The sequence below is a fragment of the Vitis vinifera genome, chromosome 12 (assembly GCF_030704535.1).
Source record: "Vitis vinifera cultivar Pinot Noir 40024 chromosome 12, ASM3070453v1".
Taxonomy (NCBI): Eukaryota; Viridiplantae; Streptophyta; class Magnoliopsida; order Vitales; family Vitaceae; genus Vitis; species Vitis vinifera.
The window spans coordinates 6,023,110-6,049,433 of NC_081816.1; the positions used below are offsets into that span (position 1 = coordinate 6,023,110).

General features: G+C 34.7%; 3 protein-coding genes across 7 annotated transcripts; all 3 read right to left on the reverse strand.

Moving 5' to 3' along the window:
* Positions 1-7,763, reverse strand: LOC100251638 (condensin complex subunit 2). Its single transcript, XM_010658916.3, has 13 exons — positions 7,348-7,763; positions 6,880-6,981; positions 5,105-5,222; positions 4,589-4,662; positions 4,458-4,518; positions 4,178-4,378; positions 3,789-4,072; positions 3,520-3,664; positions 3,165-3,421; positions 2,998-3,028; positions 1,912-2,051; positions 1,506-1,616; positions 1-359 (listed from the first exon to the last, which is right to left on the reverse strand). Exons 1-13 carry the CDS (start codon positions 7,615-7,617, stop codon positions 144-146), a joined length of 2,010 nt encoding a protein of 669 aa, XP_010657218.1. The 5' UTR covers positions 7,618-7,763; the 3' UTR covers positions 1-143.
* A 604-nt stretch (positions 7,764-8,367) lies between these two features.
* LOC100246493 (uncharacterized) lies at positions 8,368-11,832 on the reverse strand. Its single transcript, XM_002270628.4, has 5 exons — positions 11,396-11,832; positions 10,471-10,627; positions 9,741-9,791; positions 9,075-9,167; positions 8,368-8,874 (listed from the first exon to the last, which is right to left on the reverse strand). Exons 1-5 carry the CDS (start codon positions 11,533-11,535, stop codon positions 8,815-8,817), a joined length of 501 nt encoding a protein of 166 aa, XP_002270664.1. The 5' UTR covers positions 11,536-11,832; the 3' UTR covers positions 8,368-8,814.
* A 1,017-nt stretch (positions 11,833-12,849) lies between these two features.
* Positions 12,850-26,305, reverse strand: LOC100241369 (CSC1-like protein At3g21620). Of its 5 annotated transcripts, none has more exons than XM_010658920.3 (13): positions 26,076-26,296; positions 25,442-25,532; positions 24,767-25,114; positions 23,744-23,890; positions 20,289-20,424; positions 19,730-19,831; positions 19,034-19,153; positions 18,780-18,860; positions 17,721-18,061; positions 16,569-16,814; positions 14,580-14,904; positions 14,155-14,388; positions 12,850-13,371 (listed from the first exon to the last, which is right to left on the reverse strand). In XM_010658920.3, exons 3-13 carry the CDS (start codon positions 25,078-25,080, stop codon positions 13,117-13,119), a joined length of 2,301 nt encoding a protein of 766 aa, XP_010657222.1. In that variant the 5' UTR covers positions 25,081-25,114; positions 25,442-25,532; positions 26,076-26,296; the 3' UTR covers positions 12,850-13,116. The 5 variants fall into 5 exon arrangements, with proteins under 5 accessions (XP_010657222.1, XP_010657221.1, XP_010657220.1 ...); XM_010658919.3 differs by having other exon boundaries at positions 26,052-26,296; XM_010658918.3 differs by lacking the exon at positions 25,442-25,532 and having other exon boundaries at positions 26,052-26,305.
* Between the last annotated feature and the right edge of the window lie 19 nt (positions 26,306-26,324).

Here is a 26,324-nt window from a genome sequence, read left to right on the forward strand (position 1 = left end):
TTGTAAGAAAAAGGCAGATTTTATAGAATTCAGTGCTTTCAGTGCTTGTTTTTAGAATGCATTGCAGGAAGACAAATACAGAGTGAGCTACTCTAGAGTACACAAATCTATAGAAAAAGCACAAGAAAGAGAGAGATGAGGGTTTAGATCACTTCACTTGTAAGTGTATCATCATGAGGAAGGTGTATGCTGAGATCATCCAAGTCGGCACATCCGTTGATGCTCAAGCCATGCTCGTTGGCTAAATGTAGTAGGCATATGAAACACAAATGAGGCGAGATATCCTCCATTGCAGCAGCTGCTCTGCTGTGATCAGGAAAACTGGCCAGGATGTGCCTAAAAGAGACTGCTTCTTCATCCTTAGAGAGATGAAATATCCAACATTAGGAGTAGCTTTCCATAGTATGAAGGATAAGAATAAGAAGCAGATAGTCATGGAAGCACTTGAGAAGATAATGAAACAAATATCATGGAATCTTAGAATTGTTTCAATTGGTATGTGTCATGTATTCATACCATGAAAATGGTCAAAAACTTCAGACTGAAGCAATCTTGCTTTGCAACATCCAAACAACAGCAAACCTGATGCTTCATGATTTGATAATTTGGTTTCTACAACAATTTTCTTCTCATGAATCATGGTTAGGGGATAATCCCTACCATGTTAGTAAGATTGCAGATTGTTACGCTATTTTTAATAATGCAAAAAACAAGGCCCCACCAGTTCAGCGGTCAAAAACTTGTCCCTGATGATGTTTATTTTTTTGGTTCAAGTTAAACACACAATGACGTGCCACTATCTTTTGCTTTTCCATTTTACTTTTCTTGACCAGCTAGGCATCATCATTTCGCTTATCCAATTCCCTTCAATATTCTTTCTCTCTTGCTTTTCTTTTGTTCACCTATCTTGCTAATAACTTAGATGGCGGACTAAGACTCCCACAGGGACAACTGCATCTTACCGTTTTCTTCTCAAGCAGCAAAAAAATTTCAAATATCAAGATCACTATGGATCACGAGAAAGGGTTTTGACAAAAAGAATCAGTTGCATAATAGAATGACATATCAATAGTCCATACTTGATAACCTTGTGTCCGTTTATCCACTATATCCTAAATCAACATTTACTGATTGAAGAGTAATCACCAGGAAACCAGAACAAAGAATGCCAAGAAATTGGCATTATAAGGATCAGGAATATAAACTGTGGTAAAATGACATGACAAAAAATTGTTCTATGGTAATTCCAAGAAAGGAAAATCAAGTGCATTCAGATTCCTCTGATAAGTCAGCAAGATTTTTATAGATACTTCTACCCTAATGCTTTACTCATGTGGTGTGCACGTGGCGGGTGTTTGTTTTGCATAAAAAATTTGAAGGAAAAAAAAGGATGAAAGAAAAAGGATAGCAAGAACTCTTCTATATTTGGTTCGGTTACAATAATACAAGGAACATCCAATATCATAAAAAGATGTTATGAAAAAAATAACAAGATATTCACTTACCTTGACTGATGATTGAGTAGACTTTTGCATATGGCCCCAAAGAGTTTCTTTTAGTGCCTGGACATCAACTTGTTTAGATGTTTTATCATACTGGACTTCAATCTTGTTTACCTGAATTGTTTGAATAACAAAGCAAAGCATTAACACAAAACGTAAAAATATTTTCAATGCAAACTAATTCTGTTTGACCAATAATGCAAAGCATATGTTGGAAATATCAGTTAAATTACAAAATATTGCCTCCTGATGAAATATAATATGCTGGACATGCTTCATGATCTTAATATATGAAGCCATATATTCAGGTTATAAAACTAACAGACTCCCATTTAATGAGCCTTCCTGATTCCTAGATTCAGGCTCAAGTGCATGGGTAAACATATACACAAGGATTATCAAAACCAACCTGACGAGGTTGAGAGACAAGAGTGCTGGAGTCCTCCAAATCACTGTGAAAATTTCCATTGTCAAATGCGTCATCAAACCCATTTTCATCATCCCATGATGGAGATACACCAAAATCGTCAACTTGTTGCCTTGATTCATCTGAAAATCGGGTAAGGATTAGCAGTGGCAATTCGTGTTGGTGGGTCAAGTTCGTATTGTGTCAAAGCCTAGGAATTCTACTACATAGCTCAACCCAAACCTGACACAAATAATAATTGTGTCAAAAACATAAACTCAAATACTACCTAATTATTAAATAGGTAACATGTCGTGTAGTCCATTTAACCCATTTGATAATTAGGTTCTCTTATTTAATAAAACAGGTTGAGTAAGGTCTTATGTATGTCTATATGATTAATGTTTCAGCTAAACATATTTATGACTCAATTGACCTATTTATTTAAAAACAAATTTCAAATGAATCAAATATGGGTTAAATAGTTTAAAGATATAATTCAGTTAATAACGAGATTATTAGATGGGTCAATTTGGGTCAAATTCAATTCGTGTTATGCAGGTTGACCAAAAAATTACCTATTTATTAAACAGGTTATGCAACTCAGCACGAATTTGACTCAAACCCATTTATGCTCAACCAAAACTCATGAAAAGCGTGTTGGTGAATTACATCAAACTTTGTCACCCTTAGTAAGGATTGATAACCAACAAGAACAATATGTGCATATTCTATCAGTTGGAGTACAGTAGTTGATGCATCATGAATGAATAAGAATAACAAAAGGAGGGGGACATGATGATGGAAATTCTCATGTAAAATGTAGTAAGCAGCTTTCATAAAAGATAAAATGTGTATCATTGCAATGAAGCAACAAATAAAAGCCTAAAGAGGCAGTACAAGAGAAAAAATCCCAGAAAATTGAGTAATTTTGAATCATCACAATCCCCTTCTCTGGTGTTTACATCCAGTATCTGATATGTGAAATGACTAACATATTAGAGTTCTGCACTACTAAGTAGACGAGGTTATTAATACTTCCTAGATCTCCTAGAGATTTTAAATCATATGTGAGTAAAACAATCTTACCTGAGAACCTTCTTCGCCTCCTCCCAAGACACTACAGGCAGACCAGATGTTTCATCAAGAAAATTAAAAGCAAAAATTAGCATGAAAAATCTACAGCAAAGCAACCATTTTAAAATACCATTTTCACAAACCAAACGGTAATCTACAATCGGTACACCTAGAATTACCATTATATTAGGTAGAAGAAATAACTTGACAAGATTCTCCGGCTGATAGTGGCAATCTTCTGGAAGTTTTGTATTGCAAGGAGCTCTATTAGCAGGCAGAAACAATGACTTGGGATTTTTGGGAGGAGCGAAGACATCTGAGATCTCTTTGTCCAAGGCTTTTGTAAAATCAATATCAGGTTCTGCCTGTTTTTTACCCCTTGCTCTCTTAGTTGTTAATGGTGATCCCTTTTCTGTAGCAGGATCATCCTCTGGACCTAATAAACAGATAACATGTTATGTAACCACACTAATGAATTTCCACAATAGAAAGGCCAATTAATATATCAACTACCTCCAGCCTCCTAAAGCTTACCTTTCACCTTCCGATACTTCCAATGATCAGGACCTGCCCAGGCATTTTGTTTCGAAGCAAAACCCAAACTTAAAAACAAATAATCATCAACTCTCTCAAATCTGTCATCCATATCAGGTTCAACAACAGTAAATGGTCCACTTTCCTGCAGAGTAAGTACCAACTTGTGAAAAAACTTAATTTTACTCTTTGGTTTATCAAGATAAATGTATTAAAGTTACAAAATAAATAACAGACAAAACTCCTTTTTTGAGCGGTAGGAAACAGACCTCATGATGAACTGGAAAAACTGGATCTGCACCATAGGAATCTTCATCAACCACACTTGTTCTGTCATCATGATCAAAGGTCCAGGTATTGCAGTTCTCAAATGCATCAACATCCGACTCAGCCTCGTTATAAACTGAATTAACTTGCTCTTCTGATTTATGGGCAGAAGAAAATGTATCTAATGGCCTTTGATTGTTTTCATCAAATCGATCAACTATATTCCTTAAAGTTGGCGAAATTTCATCTTTTGTACGCATGTTCAATACCATCTGTTCGATGCTTTCTACAAAGAAAAGAGGAATAATTATTCTGTGAAAGAAAACTGCAATTTCCTATTTATGTGCATGATAACACCAAAGAGATTAGAATATTAACAAATGCAACACACCTTTTGCAAAAGAAAGATCTATTGTATCTGATTTGTCAAGTTCAGTTGCACATGACATACAGTTCCCTGGTATTTCAAAGGAATCAAAAAGCACCCGACAGCCACCATACACTCCAAGATTGTTCAACAAGAGGCCTTTGGCTCCACCTTCATCAAACTGTGCAGATGTTTGATGATAGAGAGGGTCGACGGCAAATGCAACTAAGAAACCAAAGAAATTTCTTTAAAACCTCATCTAAATCACAAACTGGTACCATATATAATACAGGATTGGACTCACCATCGAACTTCTTTAGATTAAGAACCTCAAAAGACGATTCCAATGTTGACAAAGGTGATATCTGCATATATTTACTTCAGTCAGTTTGTAGTCTCGTCAATTAACCTATTCTACAAGTCAGAACTATTAACCTTCCTATCTAGCTCTTTCTTAGAATGCCCTTCCTCTTGCTCACTGTTGACATTAGCATCCTCCACCACATTATCTGGCATCATAAGTCAATATATTTAAAACAGAAAAACATAGAAGGAACACAAGGTGCAACAAAATGTTACAAGTCAGCAACTCAAATAGATAGGCCTCCAACCTCTTAACAGTTAGCCTCACAAGCAAAAGCTAAAAAAGAAAGTGAAACCAAACTGCAGCAATAAAGAGAATATAAAAGAAAGGAACAATAGAACAAGCAAAAAACTTCTAAATTCAAACTTCAATAGTTACCTACTAATAGAACTGTAACATAAATATCCACTTAGAGGATGATAAGTCAATTTAAGTATTGCAAAGGCAACTATATAGCAAGCTTTCCAAAGGATGAAATTTGTAGTGTTAAAAGTGAAAGTGGAATACATATGTGATATGAGGCTTGAAGAATAAAACCATTTCCATACCAAACAAGCATACATTAAAGAGTAAAAAGGAAAATTAACCTTGTTCATTTTCCTGACCCACTCTATTAATCCCACCAAGGACCTTATATGCCTCTGAGTGCACTGAATCCACCCTCAATGAGTAAATTTTAACCCCGGCTTCAAGAGTGCAACTTGCCTGTATAGAGGAAAATGTTAAAATAAAAAAATAGAAAAAAAATAAATAAGAAGAATGCAGAAATTACAAAAGAAAAATAAAACATAAAAAAAAAAATTTAGGGCCTGTTTGGCAACATTTTCAAAAACCATTCTCAAAAATTAATTTTTGAAAACAATTCTTAGAAACAATTTTCAATTGTTTTCAAGAACAAAATTTTATTTGAGAACTTATATATGGAAATTAGTTTTCTTAGCCTATTCTCTATGAAGGTATTGGAAGCCTTTGTATAATGTAAAAGTTCTTGACCTCTTCTCCATGTTTCAAATTGTTCCTTAACAAACTCTATTAAAAACAAAAAAACAGAAAAAAAACACCTGCAAACATTTCAAATTTGTCAAACCTGTTTTTAAAGTTGAAAAACTGTTCTAGAACAAAAAACTATTTCCAAACAAGGCCTAAATTTCGGACATAAGCTCTCACTTATTTTTTTCATCTATCATTTTAAAAAGCTAAAGTCGGTCTTGAGGCATTTTGCCTAAATGAAGGGATGCGTAAGCCTTGAGGTGGAACAAGGAGTAAACCTCAACTTAAACAAAAATAAATAAATAAATAAATAATACGAAAAAGAAAAGAAAAAATCTCAAAAAAAAAAAAAAAAACTGGAAAAATACTAAGACAATCACATGAAAATTGAATAATAAGCAAATCATATAATCATAATAATCAAATAAATCGTTTTTTAGGGCCTATGGTTTTCAATTTAGTTCTTCTCTCTCTCTTCTAAAATTCAGCTCTTCTCATGGCTTCATTAAATAATCTTCAACATTATCATCAATATCACCAGTAGGATCTTCCTTGGAAACATAGTCATATTAATTGCTCTATTGTCCTCCCCTTTAGTGTTAACGTCCACTCATTCTTCTTCTTCATCTAGTAATTGCAATTATCTATCAATAAACAGATAATGATTATATATGAGCTCAACCACCACAATGGCCAACTAAATCCTTTGTTAATTATTTAACCCTAGTCTTGGACCCCAAATAAAACCTGTAAATCTAAACCAGAACCCCACAAAAGCAAAATTCATTAAAACCATTGAATATTGAGGTTTAAACCTCTTACAAAATATATACAAAAAGCCCATAAAGGTCTTAAACCTATTATAAGCCTTAGACTATTTGAGGCTTAAGCCTCGAGGCTATAGCCTAAAGGTTGTAAGCCTTGATTACCCAATACTGAGGCTATTGCCTCAAGGCTAATTTGCACAGCCTCACCTTTAGGTGAGTCTCAAGGTATAAGCCTCAATTGCCTTTTAAAACACTATTTGCATCAATAAAGAAATAAAAAATTTCAGGGGTGTCCAATTCCTTGTGAAGTAGACTGGTTTACTCATGAACCAAAACCAGAGCATAAAGTTTAACAGTTATAAGAGCAAACAGCAAAGACTGATGAGTAGTTTACTGTCTTAAGGATTATATGTCCAATATACTGTTGAACTGACGGTTATCCGATCATGGAAGAATGTACAATATGTTCATGTGTCTAAAAAGTTATGTAAAGAAGAAGGACATTATGGAGTAGTCCAAAATAACACATGCTGATAATCATAAACAGTGTGCTTATAGCCTTATCATATATTTACTCCATGAATTATCAATATCATGTGGCATACCTTTTGAAAATTTGTCTCCGCGTCATCTTCTTCTTCAACTTTAATTATCTCGCAAAGATGATCTATTAGATTCAGCTCCCAAGTGTTCTTTTGATTGATTTTCTGAACCAACACAACCCAAAAGACAAACTAAACCCTGAGTTGCAAGATACAATAGCGTACTGTTTGGTGACTGAGAAAATTGAGGAAAATGAAAGAAAACATAACTTTAAGTCCTACATCTTCACTTGTTCCTTTTTCTAAAAATAAAATATAAAAAATAATAACAACATTACCAACTAGCCCAAGTACTTGTCTTCGGTTAAATTCAATCTATTTTTCCCGGTTCTTTTTAATAATCAAAATTTAAATTTCTTTTTTTTTTTCCCTTAGAAATCAAACTGATCTGTCAAATGGGGACCCGGAGAATTCGGTTGGCGTTGAAAAGGTTGTCCATTATACAAAGGTAGAGTGAGAGAAATTACAGACATTTTCGCTAGCGAGTTTGATGCAATTCTGAAACAATTCAAGAATCTGCTCTTTGCCGAGGCACGGATCGGGATCGGGAGGAGGAGGGGCATGAGCAGCCACGGACTTTCGGCGAATAGAAGCTGCGCGTGCTGCTCGTGCCTGAGCCCGCTCGAGTTGGTCGTCATTGGAGCCCAAGAAGAAGGGACTTGTGGGAGATTGGATCCGCGCAGACATTAGGGCTCTCTGCTTCTGCACCGTCGCTGGATTGGGGCTTAGGGTTTCAGCCATTAGTAAAGATAATCACTGTATTTTTTCTGATCTGAAAAAAAAATTATGTTTCCGAAGCTTCACTGTTGAGAAAATGCAGCGAAGAAGAAGCGGAGTTGCGATTTTCCCTCCCTTTTCTTTGTTTGAATTTTGGGGAGAAAGAGGCTCTGCTCTGCATAATGGACAGAAGAAAAATTATGCCTTAAGTAAAACGACGTCGTTTGGGTTCCACCGTTAAATGAAACGAGCCCCGTTAAGCTCTTTTGCAAGATTTAGGAATTAAGAACATTCAAGAAATTCCATGTTAATAAAAAAATGAGGTGATTTAATATCATACATGATGAATACTCGATAGTGGAAATAAAAATAATTTTTTAAAGATAAAAAATATGTTCATTTTAAATTATTTTCGCCTTGTATATTTTAAATAAACATTTTTTGTAAATCTTGTTTGTTTTTTTACGTGAATTTTACCTTTTTCTGTTAAACTAAAAGTAACTTGTTAATATCAATTAACATAATTAAAGTAAACCTATTATCAACAGGTTCAATTTAATCATGTGAGTTAATATCAATCGAGTTATTTTTAAATAAACAAAAAATAAAGATAAAATAAAATATTTTGACTTTTTCTATTGGGTCAAAAAAAAATACCACTACTTATTTTTTATATAATTTTTACTTTTCTAATTTTAAAACAAATACCAAAGAGACCGAGTTGTTCAAATTTCCCCCAACAATACCATACCATGTGAAGGAGAAAAATCAAAATTCAAAGAATAGGAATGAATTTTCATTTATGTTCCCATTTCTAATAAATAATCCAAACCAGTAATTAATGGGAAATAGTATGAATTTCTCCTTCCTATTACAATGTGGGAGTTCAAATGCCAGGAGTAAGATTCCCATATTCAATGTAAATCAGCAACAGAGGAAACATCAGAATAATTGTGCTAAGAGAGACAGAAAAAAGGAGAAACAATTTATAGAGAAGCCCATCCATTCCATGTATACAGGGGACTAAGCGAAAGTTAACAGCAAATATTAACTCTCCCTGAATCCAAATGAAGCACCCCCAAACCACTTTATAGGCTTTCAGTAACTGGGAAATCTTCTTGCACAGCAGCTCTTCTGCTAGTCCTTGCCAAAGCTGCTGCATATGATAATCAATGGTCAATTTGGTGACGAGGTGAAAAAATTTGTCAGTGATCCCATGTCTTAATTGGAACCCCTCAACAGATACGCTACGATGCATCCCAACAAGCCACCTGCCACAACCTGTATAAATTCAAACCAAGTGAGCGTTGTGTCATCTCATGTTTATGCATAAATAAAATCAAGTCCATCAGTTGTGGTTGGGTTAGAAGAAGAGAAAAAAAAAAAAAAAAAACCAGCTTGGTAGTTGGTAGAAATGAAAAGGCTTGAAGCAGGAACAAGTTAGTAATTTGAAATAGAAGTCAGCATGGAGGGCAACATACCTGAATAGGAGTGTGCCCAAGTGAATCACGCAGAGGTCTGCTACTGGATAGTGGGTGTTCAGGAGGAAACTCACATACTATTTGATTCAGTAACTGCAATGAGGGTAAAATGAAATCATTTTTAATAGAAATATATGAAACAAGTGAGTATGGTCTTAGGTACATAGTCAGAAACATGTATATCTACACTACACAAATACAGTGATGACATGAATTTATCCATCTTGTTCAAATCCCTCTTCCCTTTCTTTTTTGATTTACTTCTTGGGAACCCACAGTACATTATATCAGCTGCCTAACATTATTTTTTTCCATCTTTTGTAATCACATGGTGGACTCCATAACATCTTAAATGTTAATGTAACTTTCAACTGAAGGCTCACGTTACAGTAAGCTCTAGCCTCAAGCAGGGTTTGCACTTTCCCAACTTTGAGGCTCTAGAAGACATCTCAAGGTTCAATTTTGGTATATCGTAGAACAAGGACACTGAGAACAGCCTCAGTGTTCTACATCAATACAAGACTTGTGAAACACCAACCTCAAAAGCCAAACACAAACAAATAGAACACTAAAAAGAAAGCAAAAATGGAAGTGTCCATGCAACATATAACAATGGAAAGTCAACAACAGGAAACCAAACTTTATCTGATGTGACAGAGATCTTACTTCAGCCTGTCGACCGGCATGCTGTCTGACTCCAGAGGCGTCATACATCACCTGCAAGTATTTGAATAGTAGTCATGCTCGCATTCCTCAAACAAATACAGGGAAATTTGTCCAGAGAAATAATTTCTGAACCAACTAGAAAAAAGACCACTGGTAACTAATGATTTTAGAATTGGGAACGTATTCTTTTAGACCAAATTAAAAGGTTGGACTGGCTGTATGCAACCTCAAAATGTCATTTATTGACAGCTACACCCTGATCCTTTCTATCTCTGTTCTTGAACCCCTCCATGTCAAGATCCTACTAAAATATTCAATCACATAACTCTTAGTCAATGGGGTCACTTTGATTGTTGGTTCAAGTTTCATTTTTATTTCTCATGTAGTGGGAAAAAATTGATATGAAGGGTTTAGAGTCTTCAACCCTCATGAACAAGTAACTAATTCTATGAACGTAGCTTAAGGTATGGTTAAAGGGGATTTACTTTTCTTTGCTTGCAAATCTGTATTTCAGACTCCAAAAAGTTATTTCATAAAACATAATACTTTAATAATCTAAGTCCCATTTTAATGGTTCTATACAGATTACAGACTATTCATTCAAACTCTAACTACATAAAAGAAACACCATAAAGATAAAAGATCTAGGCAACATGATTCAGCATTTGAAATTATGGCAATCAACAAGCATAAGCTATGAAAAAAAGGAACCTGGTTGCAGAGTACATACAACACATGCAAAGACTATTGCTATGGCAAAAGCAGGTCCTCCTGTTCCATCTTGTAGGCCTATAGTCAACGCCAAAGCTGTTACTGTTGCAGAATGCGAGGATGGCATTCCACCAGAATCAATCATTTTTTTAGAATCCCATCTCCTCTCCTTATACCTGAACACCTAGGAGAAACATATCAAGAACTTGAACCAGCATTTCAGATTATACGTATAATTTAGAAACTTTCAATTTATCAAATCCAGATTTGAAGCAATTGAAGTTCAACCGAAATTAAAGCCCCTAACAGTATAACAGTAGAAAAATTATATGAATTGATTGAAGTCCGAATAGATTTATTATTCATTTGTATCTTCATCCCTCTCCCATAAACATCAATTTCCACCACATTCAACATTCTCAAAACCACAAAAACATCAACAAAAACTGTGGGCAAAGTATCGACTCAAAGCTTCAATCCTTCTTCAACAGAATCCTTATTTTTAATTGTGATTTGTTCTGACTTCTAACTTATGACACAATAGAGATAAAGGGAGCTAAGCAGTTTTTTTTCAAATAATAAAAAAATATTGTCAAATGAAATCTTGTCAAAGCTTCCCCTTTGTGTTTTCATGTCACCAGTTTCTTCATTGTTTGCATCCAAACCAACAAAAGGCAAATTCGGACACATATTCCAAAAGTCATGAACCCTAAATTTGTGTATGGTTGCATAGGGTTCTGGCACCCAGAACTGAGACTGAAGACCCTCATTCGAATCCCACAGCTAAAGAAAACATAGTTGGAATATTCCAAATTCCAGAACCCGAAATCCAAGCATAAAAACAAACAAACAAACGAGTTTTGAAATTCTCAGAAGAAATCTGTATCAAGGAAATCAAACGACATCGTTAGGAATGAATTGAAACGAGGGAGGAATGTACGGACCAGGTGGTGAAGAGCTTGAGGAATTGGGCGATGGCGAAGGAGAGGAAAGCAGAGATGAGAGGGAGGTTGAACGGAGGAGACCAGTAAGACGTCGTTTGAGAATCCCCCGCTGAATCTGCTGCCCCGATCGCATCCTCCATTTTCTTACGACCAACAAAAATCAATCACAAAACAAAGAAAAACACCTGATCGATTGCCTTGATTTGATTCAAAACACATTCAAATCTTCATATACTCTCTCTCTAGAAAAATGGTGGGAGATGAGAAAGAAAGGAAGCCATATTGGACCAATGAGATTCTGAATAGTGGCGCCCATTTGGGGTCTTGGTCTGACTCTGACTAATGTGAAAGTGGCTTATTCGGTTGGGAAGAAACTAAGTCAAGGAATTATTTTTTATGCCTTGTGATGGAAAAAGTGTTGAGTTATTCCAATGTCCAAATCCATGTAAGAGTCGCACAGACGACAAGTTTGACGCATTATCACCCAACAATGTAAATACAAAAAAATAATAATAATATTAAAAAAAAAAAATTAAAGGCTTGATTTATTTATTGTCTAAGATATTGATTCCACACATGTGGAAGTATTAATTTCTATTGAGAAAATATATAATAAAATCTAAGCAATTGGATAAAGGTATAAATATATAAAATTACGATGCGAATAAGATCGTGTATAATACTTTCTCGAAGAGTAAGTTGAGAAAACCATTTTTTGTATTTGAATTATTCGGTATAATTTTGCTTATGAAGAAAATTAAAATTTGTTTTAAAAAGGAAAAAATGGTATGTTTGATTGATGTTTTTGAAAACCGTTCTAAAAAATAGTTTTTAAAAACAGTTATTTGTGTTTTCAGAAAGAAAAAAAAATTGTGTTTGGGAACAATTTTTATTCTCAAAAACAAAAAAATATATGTTTGGTTGAATTAATAAAAAAGTTTTTTACAATGAGCAAAACAAAAAAACATATTTAATTTTTTAATTAATAAAGTGTTTTCTTTCATTAATTTGATATTATAAATATATAAATAATTTTCATATTTATAATTCATTTAAATTAAAAAAAATTATTCTATTTTGAAAATTTTATACCATTTATAATTTTTTTAAACTAATGATGATTTTATAACCATATGTAAGTATATTAATTTCAATGATTTAAGGAAGAAGAAAGGGATTGTGGATGGGGGTGTGGTAGTTGGGTGGAGTTTACCTTTGTAGAAACATAAAAAGCAAATAGGAAAATACACAAAGAAGGAAGAGAAAACATGAAAAACAATCCATGCATTGAACATTAAAAAAACAATGAAAACATCTTTTTATTGTTCTCAAAAAAGTGGTTTTTGAGAACACGAAAAACACAAAAAACACAAAAAACAAAACACACGCCCTTCCCCAAACAAGTTTTTTGTTTTCAAGAACATAAAACAATTCTTGAGAACAGGAACCAAACATAACCAAAAGCTTTGCTTCATTTCATCAAAAGACAAAAAGGGCTTGTCTGAACAAAAATATTACATTCATTGTCCCCTTCTTTGGGGGATTGGTTGGTTGGTTGGTTGGTTGGTTGGTTTCTGTACATAACAAACTTGAGTCTGCCAATTGTCTCATTTTTTTTCAGTTCTATTTCCACAACTTATGCCATCAGAACCTCCTGAGAGGCCATGTACATAATAACACACACACGCTCACTCTAGGAATGGTCAAGAAGAAGCCTTTCTTTACAAGTTTGGGGCAGGTTGGTTCAGCAGGGGCGCATCACTGCCTATGCTAGACATTGGTGTATGCCTTCGGGAATGGCGTTTTGTTGGGACTAGCTCAGGCTTCTGCACCATCTCCACTTCATTTGCTTCATCCATCTCACTGTCATCATCCCCAGCTTTGAAGATTGGGTGGAAGTAGGCTTCCCTAAGGTAGCCTTTCAGGTTCAGGTTTGGCTCTCTTACTCGTTCCAGCGTATCTTTCATCATCGCTTCCTGAAAAGCAAAAACCCACCAAGAGATCAATTCAAGTTACCAGACAACAGCTGAGGATGCATGTGAAACAATGCCTGCTGATGGGACTTTACATTTTATATAGCAAGGAATATGCTCTATTGGTGGGACTAAGGGCATGTAATGTTGTAGAGGACACAGATGATAAGCACATATAAATCTAATGAAGCATCCTCTACCTGCTGCCCCTGTATACTAGCGTGTCTCAGTTCATTTCCCATAGTTTTTGGTTTGTTTGCTAAGTTTTCTAGACTTGTCTAGTTTGGTTCCTCGGTATGTATATAAGAACTTCAGAAGATTACAACTATTAAGTAACCACCCTGATCAATTCTCATACCAACATCTCTCATGTCAAGTAGTAGAAAAGGACTAAAACCAATTCCCTCATCCTACATAACAAGGTGACTCACTATTTGGCCCTTTTCCACACTCAAGCAGGTACCTGTGCCCCTAGAAGGTTCCCATGTCAAACAACTGGTATCCATGCTGATTATGACAATTTTTTTTTCTTACATGATTTTCGATTTAAATAAGCCAGTCAATCAAGAATATGGTGTCATGCAAAAACATGGATAAGCTACACACAAGTCCAAGAAGATAGAAATTAAACAACTTTACCATATCAGATTATGATTAAAGAAACAAGGAAAAAAAGGGGTACTACACAATAACAAATGATGAAATATGACATCCTCTAAATACTGTTCATGCAATCATTTCAACAGAAAAGAAGCATCAGTGATGCCAATGGAATATCCAACAAACCTGTAATGGGTATCTAACAAAAGCAGGTTCATAACGCCCTTTGCAGAAAAAATGGAACCATATGGTCAGGACTGGAAGTGCTATGAGCAGTGGAGTTGATTGAGCTGCTTGTTTTGTACTTAACAATCCCATTAGTAGCAGCTGTGAGACAACTAATGCAACTATGATGCGCATGTGAACATCAGGCCAGAATGCAGCAGCACTCTCATACTCCTGATTGTATACATTTATGATCTACATATCCACCAGAAATTTTATTAGAGAAAGAATTTGGGCAGAGAGGACAGAGATAATATATTACATCAGAGATTCCTTTCCAACCACCAACTGAAAAACACTATACTGTAAAACAACTGGGCAGGGAAAATATGATTAGGGTAGGAGGAGATTCCTCCACACAAATGTGAAGGAATACCAACTTTTACCTGATGACGAAATACAACATATGCCAAGCCGAAGAATACTATTATGAAAGGAAGTAAAATGGGGGTGACCACGGCATAAACGAGGCCAAGTAAGAAATAGAGTTGTATTTGGGGTTCGCCTGTGTTGAAACTAAGGCTCCCTGGATCCATTGCTTCTTCCCTATCTTTTTCAGTTTTCACAGTGAAGAAATTCTTTAAGTGGTAGATTATCATTGGCTTCAATCTTAGAATCTCCCCAGAAACTCCAGCCCATCCATCAACCATTATGTAAGTTATGAAGAAAGTTGCCTTCATTGGAATTGAGGTTCCGATGATCTTTGGGATACTGCAAAATCAACCACTTGACTTTATATTAAACATATCAGATCAAAGTAGCACTTGATGTCACATCCAGATCTAATTAATCCAGTAACAAAAATGGTATTAGAATATTCTATCTATAGCAGTATCTAAAGACTGTTTCAAAGGAAAGAAACATCTGATGAATTATGTTTGTGGAAGAATAAGTTATGGGAGCCAATATGCTCAATCCATACATAGAATAAGTCATGGAATCAAGGTAAAAGTGTCTTTAGAGATGATAGTTCATTGAGCATTGTCATATAAAACAAAAAGAAACCTGAAACAAAAGGGACTAGAGATGATTTACTCTCACAAAACATAAAAATCAAGACCATCAGATGCTATATCTTGACAAAATACAATTGGAGGTGCCATTGATCCTGTTCTGCTATCTAGGTTTATAAAGGGTCATATAATTGACATATGTGAGACAAAAGCTACAATCAATTTTGTAATTGCAAAGAGAAAGATACTGCAGAACTGTGTGCATAGGAAAGAAAATTTTTAGAGAAATATAAGAATGCAATGATTTTTGGATCAATCTGTTTTGCCTCATAAGAACTCACATTGTCATTTATAAGCCTGTGGATTTCAAGTTTACTTTGAATATGTCATCCTCACAGTCTAGTTTGCATCAGAAGTCATTTTGTTACATGATTGGATCAGAAGTCAGTTGGTGAACATGGGTTTCTTCCCCTTTCTCTACTGGCCTTTTATAAAGAAGCTTAAAAAGAAAAAAGAAACAGCCATTAATAAGATAGCTAAGGCAATTAAAGGAGCTGGGTTCTCAGGATGTAAAGGTATTTTTGTGGGTTAGGCTTTAGGGCGCCTCAGATGGGATTCTACATAAGAGAGAAAATCTAGCGTTCTTTGGATCAATGAAGATGATAAAGATACAAAATTCTTTCATAAGTTACCAGTTTGTGAAGGAAGAATATCATCTTTAGGTGGATGGTGCAATCCGAGATGACCTAGTATTTATCCAATAAAAGCTAGGGCGTTCTACTATCCTTTATTCATTATTTATGTATCTAGGTTCAAACAATTTCATTGTGCCTATGTATTAAGATAAGAAGCCAAGCATAAGAGAGTTTTCAAAATTTAGGAGCTCATACAGACACCTCTTTTTTATCTGATATTAATAGGAACCTGACCAAGGTCTGAGAGATTTCACACCGAAAGTTTCCATTGCTCCACTATTACTAAGGAATACAGGATGAAGTTTTCTTTCTCTGTTTCTATTATTATTATTATTATTATTATTATTATTTGTCATAATTTGCTGCCAATTGGAACATGTTGGCTTCATTTCCCCTGAGGATATCAGGCCTAAGAATTTTGTACCTATAAACTAGAGAAGCCTCAGTCCTCTCCAGATGCCTGAAATATCTTTACTTTTGTTGCAGAGAAACAAATAACTGATAAACATCAATCGGAGCAATGGTTAGAGAAAGCAACTTGAATTGATGAAAACAATTATCTTCAACTAAAGTGGAAGATGATAATTCAGGGAAAAACTTTGTCACAACTCTAGAAGATAATATAATAATACATGCATCGATAATGATTATTTGAAGATTGCATTTCCAAAAACCTAAGAGATGTCTCAGAAATATAATGCACAGTGCATATATGAGAAGAACTTACTCATTTGCAGACTGGTGGATAAAACTATTTAATTGTTGAAATGCAGTTCCAGTGATTATGCTCCCAAGAAAAACATTAATAAATTGGAATATATAAAATCTAGCTGCAGATCTCCTCTCTAGAGCTGACCGGCTGATAAATCCCTCAAATTTAGACATTAGCATCAATATTGATGGTAGAAAAATGAGAAAGATCTTTAGAGCAATCCCAGGAAGAAAACCTTGGATGATTGACTTGATGAAGTGGCTGCATGACAAAGACAATGCTGTTAATAAATATATATATATATATATATATATATATATATATATATATATATATATATATATTTATATATATTTAAAGTAATCCAATCTCAAACTAAAAGATGGTGAACCTTGTGTAAACACACAAGCTTCAAATCATTCTCAAGTATTAAGCAGAAACAGGAACTGTCAATGCTGGGATGTGATTGATGAACTATGGCAATGTATTATAGTAAGAAAGAACATTCTCAATTGATTGGAGCAAATGAAGCACATGACCATGAAAAAACCTCATCTAACAACATCAAACCCTTAATGAACCAACAAAAACTTATCAGATAAGATCAACCCATTTCTGATCTTGAATCAAAGATCTTAAAAAATGAAAGTTGATACTTGATAGGTTCAGGAGAAACAGAACAGAATGGATAAAAGGGGAAGTAAAAGAAAACCAAGCTAGAGTCAGATTAATGCACATAAGTATCATTTGGTAGGTTCACGGGAAGCTGGTCAATGGACTCCCAACAGCAAACGGGACTGGAACCAGCAACCACCTGCACTACTTACAGCAGTTCAATTTCTGGTATGCCACCTAGGGCAGAAGGGCAGTGATGACCAAGTCCTCAATTAAAATACCAAGTACAAGGTGGACTAAACTTAATTGATAATTGTAGATAATATAGTTTACTAGGGATTAATAAAAGCACCAGAGTAGTATGGCATGCAGAATCAATTTACTAATAAACCAAATCATTCAAATCAGTACAAATGTGTGCATAAGTCTATTTGTGTGAATGTGCATATGAAATATATACACAAAGAAAAAGATACTATCAAAAATTTGAGAACAGATGACAATAAATATTCTGAGATAGCAACAAGTAGTAAAGAAGACTAGCAAACTCACGTCTCAATTAAAGGCTTAAGAAAAGGTACTGCCTTCTCAATTCCCTCAATGTTTGCAAGGGACTGTACCAGTGCAATGGGAATCATGAAAAAGAAGGTAAGGAAGAAGAATGCAACACCACTTATGAGCTTCCTAACTGCAAGTGCAACATAAGGAATTGCCAAGTTTTCCCAATATACATCACGAGGTTCTGGAGCCCATTCAGTTAACCATATAGTTGGATTTCTGGTTTGTTGAGTTTGTGCACAAACAGCAGCAGCCCATCGTGTCTTAAAGGAAACAAATGCTGCAGGCATGACATATTTAGTGTCATTTGCAATGACCTCTCTCTCCACTGATATCTGGCAGTTATCCATTCAAAAGTATCAGTGAGCCATGAACTACTATTTGAAGAGTACACAGAAAGTACACATAACATTAAAAACATTCTTTTAAACAAACACACAATTCAATCCACTCATGCAGTGAAAGTAGTAGAAGAACTTTCTTTGAACTTGGGAACAAAATTTTACAGTACTTGTCGGGCAAACATACAGAAGAATCCTAGAGACCTTCAACTTGGACTCATATTCTGGATTGAGAATCTCAACTTCAGCTTGGGATTGATTTTCTATCACTTTCGAACCAGAATTAATTCATAGAAGTTTTGGGGGCAATGAATCAAACTAGAAAATTGAAAATAACCAGAAAAAACGCATCAAAGTTTAAGGTGGTCTGCAATCAAGCAGACAGTTCCTGATGATCATAAGCTTAAGAAGTTGATTGGGAGAATCCCAGAAAAACTGCTTTAGTTTCAGAGGGTCTCACCAAGAAAAGATAAGTCAAGTGAAACAATATAGCAAAAACAAAGAAAGAAAGCAAATATTCCAGGAGTCCCATGTCAGAAGTTGAGAATAAGAAATTATACAGGTCCCCTAATAAATGACAACAAATGCTTGTGGAGCAGTATGCAGTAGAATAGAGATATCATATATGCCTTCTGGGAAGTGTCAAGAATAGGATAAAACAGCCAATTAAAATTTTGAAATTACAATACAGGACGCTAGGAGTGCTGCTTACTTCTTTTGCTAGTCTCTCAATATTAGATGTATAGAAATCAATTGCATCCACCCTATTTCCCAAGAGGCCCAGGTAGCCAGTCTGCTTAATGCTCAAGAAAAGAAACAAAAATAAGAAAAAGAAAAGAATCCTCATGATGTTAGTGATCAAAGGTGAATAATAATATGATTTCATTTGCTTTTATTAAGTTGTGCATAAGAAACACAAATTTTAGAAGATATTAAACAATCATAAGGTCATTGTAGATACAATACCTTCAGTGTGGGCCTTTTAGAGGGATCTCTAACATATTTGAGTTGATAGTAATCAAGCCAGTTATGCATTTTTTTCTTCTCATCGACTAACTTAAAAAGTTTGTTTGCATCGTAAACAGCCTGCATGAAAATTCTCAAATAAGAAGTCGAAGTACAGAAATTTTCATCCTTAGGATGATACCTGAGTACAAAAATATAGGCAATCAAAGAATAGACATAATACAAAAAGAAACAAATATAAAGTGTATACCATCTTGGATAATTGTTAATAGTAAAATATACTTTGGCCAAATTAGAATTAACTATGATCATCAAAACCAGCCCCCAAGCCCCCTCTTGAATAAAATAAAATCATAATTGCCGCTAGGGTTGTAGCCCAAATAAGCTTGATATATATTTTTGGTTCAATACCTAATGACTTAAGCTTTTGGGTCAAATTGATAGTTTAACGATTGAAATCATCCGTGTTTCTATAGGTAATGATAAATTCTTTAAGGAAAGTTATCAGGATGGTTGACTAGGAAAAAATGCTGCACAAGCTCTAAGCTTCCAGTTTCTTCTTTATGTGTGCATAGTTAGATGTTATAAATTATAATGACAATGAACAAGTTACATTGTAAAGATCTATATGGTCCAAATTTTAGAGGCATCTTAGCTAATTAAGCTTTACATATGTGAAATTATAGCAGGACCAACCTGAAAACCCAAAAAGTGATTGGGATGGTTGACCAAGAAAAAATGTTCCACAAGCTCAAGAACTGATTCGTCAGGGTCAGATGGCACATTTCTCACAATCACCTGTACAAAAGAATTTTGCAATGCATGAAGTTAAAGGAGTAATTGGAAAGACAACAATACAGGAGCATTACTACTCAAATTTGTGTGACTAACTATACATACCAAGCTTTTTTCTAACTCGCCTAGCAAGTTGAGCTAGAACATAAGAAAGTCTACAAACATCAAAATGTAACTACTGACATGTTTATTACAGTTGAAGCAGGTCTAACAAGATCAACACTTAATTAGTGTGTCTCTTTGTCATTCATATTCCTTAAGGCAGCTTAAATAAGTCAAGCAGGTAAGATGTACTTACATCAAAAGTTAATAAGAGCTTGAAAGAATCTATTCACTGGTAGTTTATATTTTCCCAAATAAAATTCCAAGCAAAGCAAAGAGACTAACATGAAAGAAAGATAATAAAAATAAGTCATTCTTTAAGTGCTACTATCTTATTGAGAAATAAAGTTGATCTTACCGTAAACTGATCTGGCCGGCGTCGTTCTGATGCAAGAAAATGTAACCTCATTGTTGCAACTATTTCATACTCCTTTTTCAACACATAACACGTCCAGAAGGAAAAAACATAAGCCATTACCAAATGAGTCCAAAATCTGTAACCCAAAAGGAAAACAATAAAAGAAATGAGTAGAATCCTACCACACAAGTCTGATCAAGCAAAGCAACTGCAATGAAAGTTCATCATTAAGGAAGAAGGAACTCCAGATAACAAATAATCTAAACCAGTAACCAACTGGTATATAAATGTGGCTGCTAAGGTTCTTTAACATGTACCATGTGATGTCACAATGGAACATCTTTCCAGTAGATATTTTAAGCGTCTTCTTCACCAGAATTTTAAATGTCAATGTTGGTGAAGATGTTGGAATTCTGAAGTATATATGTGTTAATGCAGATGTCATGAAACAGAATAAAAATTGTAGAAAATTGGGGAAAAGAATAGTGAAATCTCTGTATAACACTATGAGAAATGCATAAAGAGAAGCAAAAAGCCTAAGAAGAGAAAGGGGGTTACAAAAGATTGCTTTGGTAAACAACTATATAACAAGTAACGCACTAACGCACCATGAGTACATTGCTATGGAAATCCTTAATGCAATGTAATGCCCAACAACAACACTACTCAATCAAAGAAATTTTCAATGTCCTGGTTATACCAAATGTTAAATAAGTCATATACAAAAGTATTAAGATTCTTATTGTTAGATGAATCACACACACACACATATGCACATAGACATCTAAAGAAATAAGAGAAAAATTGTTAATGTTGAGAAAGAAAATATATTACCCAAGAACAAACCTACAAATGCTAAAATAGATTTACTTTTGGATCTAGTGCTAACTTTTCACAGTTCAAGCATCAATCGAGCTTTTAAAAAGCGGGAAGGATGGCATATTTGATGAAGTTATCGAAAAAAAGAAAATAATGATGACAATTTCGGTATAGATAACCGAAAATGCCAGCAAAAACAACAGTAAAGATGTCAGCAGGATCTTTCAATAATAGAGACCTAGAGATGTTGATGGGAACCCTCAGTTTCTCAATATCTAATAGAAGTATCTATTGATGCCCTTCAGCATTCAAAATATCCATTGTTATACAACATGTCAAGACATTTTTTCTTATTCTCTTGGGCTAGATCTAGATCACCTACAGATCATAAATCAGGCTAGATCCCATTACAATGAAATACATGTCACAATCTAAAAAGACACTTAATTGTCCCTAAATTCTGAGTGTTGACTGTCAGAGAAGTTGTATTTACAAGGAAGTTATTTCCAAAGAATCATTCCTAAATATTTTCACTTATTCTCACAAGATACTGATTACTACTCAAAAACCACATATTTTAGATACTAACTTTCATGAGTTTCACACCTTTTGAGTAGTAATTATGCCTAATATGCTCAAGTAATACATTACTACCCTTGCAAGAGATTCTAATGGTTCTTTGTTGAGTTTTGGAGATATTTTAAGGTGATTTTTGAAGCATGGAGTGACAAATGGAAAATGGAATGGAGGAGGATACATAATGTGGATGAAGAGGAAGAGGAAGAGGAAATGCACTTGGACCAAGCTTTGGAGCTTAATTGAAGGTGGTGGAGATGGATTAAACATGAACAAATGAGAGAATTTGCAAAGAGGAACCGGAATAGCATGATTTTCGATTTCGCATGACCATGCGAAATTTTCGCACAGTCATGCGAAATGAAACAGAGAGAGTATGGCTGCAGCATATGAGGAAATTGTGAAGAAGTGATTTCGCATGACCATGCGAAATTTTCGCACAGTCATGCGAAACGCTCCAGAAGAACGAAATTCCAGCTGATTGATTCTTCATTTCGCACCATCATGCGAGATCACTAGGGGCTCGTGCGAAAGTGCATTCTCTCCAGATTCCTTGATGAAGAAGCATCCGGAAGACCTCTAAAATGTTGCCAAGTGTCCTTTTTACCTTGGCCTATAAATAGAAACGGGATTTTCTCATTTAAGGACTTTTGATTCATTTTCTAATTGTAAAACTTTTCATACTTCTTCTCTCTATATAATTCTCCATTTTCCTTCAGTTTCTCTTATTTTCTCGGTAGCCAAACATGTCTTGTGAGATCAAATCTCCAAGCATGAGTGGCTAAATCTCGTTTTTCTCGGAGGAGGGAGGATCTAAAGGTAAGATCTATGGTGAATTAGAGAATTGAGCTTGAATTGCTAAGGTAATTTGATCCAATTGATTGATTAATTGAAATTTGGGGATTTTTCTCTTCAAATTGTCTTGGATGATTACTACAATGCAAGCTAGGTAGATTCATCAAATTCTTAATGCTAGATTTGATGAGATTGAATAGTTGCATTGTGTGAATCATTGGAAGATAATTTAAGATGAATTGAATATATGATTCAAATTGATCTCTTAGATTAGATTACCTAATTTGAAGAGAAATTAGATCTGGATCTAAAGCTAAATCAAAAATCGGTTTAGATGAGAATTTAGGTTTTCAATCTAACTTGATGAAAATTAGATCTTAATACCTATTCACCATGGAAATTGCTCTCTAGAAAATCCTAACTCCGAGAATCTCACATCTTATAAATTTTCTTCTCTTTTAAACTTCATTTTCAATTCAATTTGAATACATTGTTAATTTGGAATTTTATCATGCAATTTCAAGTTGATTTCATTTTTTCACAATCACTTCTTATCATCTCATTCAAGCCTTAATCACCAAGAATAATCCATCCTTGTGGACGATACCTAAAAACCACTATGCTACAGTAGTTTGTACTAAAGCCACTTTTTGATCGGGTACAAATTGCTATAGAAGAGTGAATTAGGTTATAAATTTTGTTTTGATCCAACAAACGACAAAATCTGAGCGATCAGATACCTACTTTGCCAAGGCATGTATGATGCAACAAATGGCTTTCCACAGGCAAACTTGTTAACAGAATCATCAAATTTAAACTTCTTTTTCTTGATAGCCAGAATTGTCAAATTTAAATTGAACTTGAAAATTATGAACATTGCCCATATAAGTCAGGATGATGAAAGAAACTTGTGCAATGACAGGTTCTTCCAATATTTTCTGTTTCCTCTTTGTACAAAAGTCTATTAAGCAAATGAACAAGGTGTTAGAAGATGGCTTTCCTGGTGAACAATAGTAGACTGCATTGAATTGTATGTCCAAGTCTTCCATAAATGGTTTAATCAGCTTCACAATTGAAGCCTAAGAACAAGTAAATGTGATGGATTTGGACTCTCAATTCATATTATGCCTCAGTTCTCAAAATGTCCAAGCAATCAACTAATTAAGTTAAGAATATAACAAAGTATTGGACATAATCACTATAGTTCTCTTAACTGGTCTGAACATAAGAGGCTGTTATCACAAGCATTAGAAAGTTTTGCATACCTGGGTGATCCAGTTGGAACATTTGAAATAGAAAGCTTATCAATATTGCTGTAAGTTAAACCAGAATGCTCTAATGTGCCATTGCTCCAGTTCACTGGTACCATGATTGAAAAGGCAAGCAATGCAATAGGAACAAAAATTTTAAGCCTGCATAAAAAACCAAAGATAAATAAAAAAAGAAAAAGAAAAAGAAAAAGAAAACAAAAAAAGAAGAAGAAGAAGAAGAAGTTGAATCAGTCCGAGAGAACAAAAAAGCAATAAAGCAATGTCCAATTTGAGAGGAACATTCTGTTGAAATATTATGTTCTTGCAATCCAAAACAGCATTTCACACGAGAAAAAACTGCTCAATGGAAAATGACCATGCTCGTGGGAAACTCAGGATGAGCTGCAAAAAAAGAGAAGGAAAAAAAAAAAGGGCAAGTGTCCATGGAATAATTATCCATCTTGAAAAAAAATCAAGATTACATTTCAATGTTTAGCCATTTCAAAGCTTTTACCATTTTCAATCCGTTCACAAAATTCAAACATTGTGATATGAGACTTAAGTACCCTACCCTTGATACCAATAAGGACCAACATTAGTAACACAATTAAAAAACCTCAAATGCAAGTTAATAACAGTTCCAGGGAACAAAGAAGAATGCCTGAATTAATCATGACATTTGCATATGGAGGGGATCACCATATTTTTGTGCTTATTCAGAGTTTAATGGCTCTTGGAAATTAAGTTTGAGACGCATCATTTTCCTTAATTATATCCAGTGATTGAGAAATCCTCAGGATGAATACAAAATACTTTATTCTAAAGTATTAAACAAAGAAAAAGGAAAAGAAAAATGTTATTGAATAGCACCATGATAGAAATTTCTTCAACCTCACATTGTTAGACAATGAATTGGATAAAATCAACTTTTTAAATTGCAACTCAAAACAAACACTTAACTGAAGTTGCCCTGTCAAATAACAAAACCATGTAGAAAGAGATGAAAAATGAATGGAAATGAGATGTAATTGAAAATACCCGGTCCAGTAAATCCTCAAGTAAACAGCAGAATCCAATCCTGCATGGTCAATAAGCTCAGGTTCTGGCATTTGCAAGGCAGCTAGCATCCAGTTCAGAAACCTCAGGTACGATCTAAAGTCCAAATTGACAAACCTCTTCACAAATACACCCGAGCTTAATGGGCTGTTCCTTAAACCCTTCAGATACCATTTTGGAAAATAGACACGATCATTGCAAGGTTGAATCCTTAGAATGGCAAATGCTATAAAGAAAGCAAATGCAGTGAGGATATTGATTGCTGCTGCTACTGCTATATCATAGAGGGTAGCCATGCTTCCAGTTCAATCAACAAAGGTGTATTATTCCCTGTAAAATAAGTAAGCTTTAATATAGTAGATGATACTTAAACAAAAGAGAACTTACAGGCCACTGATGTGGACATAAGCTATTCTTGATAAAGGGAACAAACACTCCTTTTCATCACAGAATTTAAATGTTAAATGACCCTTAATGAATGAAGGCTACTTTTCAATTTCAGTGCTTCATTTTGAAGAAAGGATCTTCCTTTTTTACAAAGGCGTGATTTGGTTGTTCAATTTGCCCAAGTTGTCAACAGAATTGGTTCTCCGATAGTGTAGATGAAAGAGCTTCGTCTACTCTAAAAAATGGAGATTGGATTCAACTAAAACTGACCCACTTCATATATAGAGGAATAAGAAGAAATAATCCAGCTTCAAGATGCACATTTGATTGTCGCATGAAAATTGAACAGTCCCATTTTGTCCTGCAAGAGCTTTTATGTATAAATTCATCATCATCATGAATGGGACCATCAACAGAATATGGCATCCAACAATACAACTAATTTTGAAACTTTGAAATGGAATCATCCCCTGACATCATAAAACTGATCCCATCCCATTAGTTGTGGAAATAGCCACAATTTTCTTTAATGGCCCCATTCTAAATCATGGTTTGATAAACTCCAAATGCTAAGTGACACACAGTTAGACACTCAAGATATAATTTCTACGAAAAGAAAATGCTGGATCAAACCAAAAATAAACAAGTAAATGCAAAAAACAAAAGAAAAAGAAAAAGAAAAAAAAGAACCAATGATCAGTAAACCCTCCACTGTTTGGCTGCTGGGAAAACCACGGAAAAGGACAAATAAATGGAAAAAACCTTAAGCTCGGCTGAGGAGGATGTCCCATTTGTTCCCAGTTCCAAACAACTCAAAATTTTCTTTCCTCGCCATATTTTCTCAGTAACCAAACACACATTCCCACTCAAACCCACCTACCAGAGTTTAAAAAATTCACAATACCCTTGAGTCAATCAGCAACAGGCTCTGATCAGCAGCCCCTGACAACAGCCCATCAAAAAGTACACACAATCCTCGGCAAAACGCGGCGTTTGAGCAGTACCCTGAACTGTATTGAGAGAGACAAGAGGGAGAGGATGGCAAAATAGTTGATGGGGTCTGCTGATGTTTCGATATGACAAGAAGGCTCTCCTGGATATGGACTTTCGCTCAGTATTTTGAGACACCCTCTCTACATAGTATAAAGTTTGA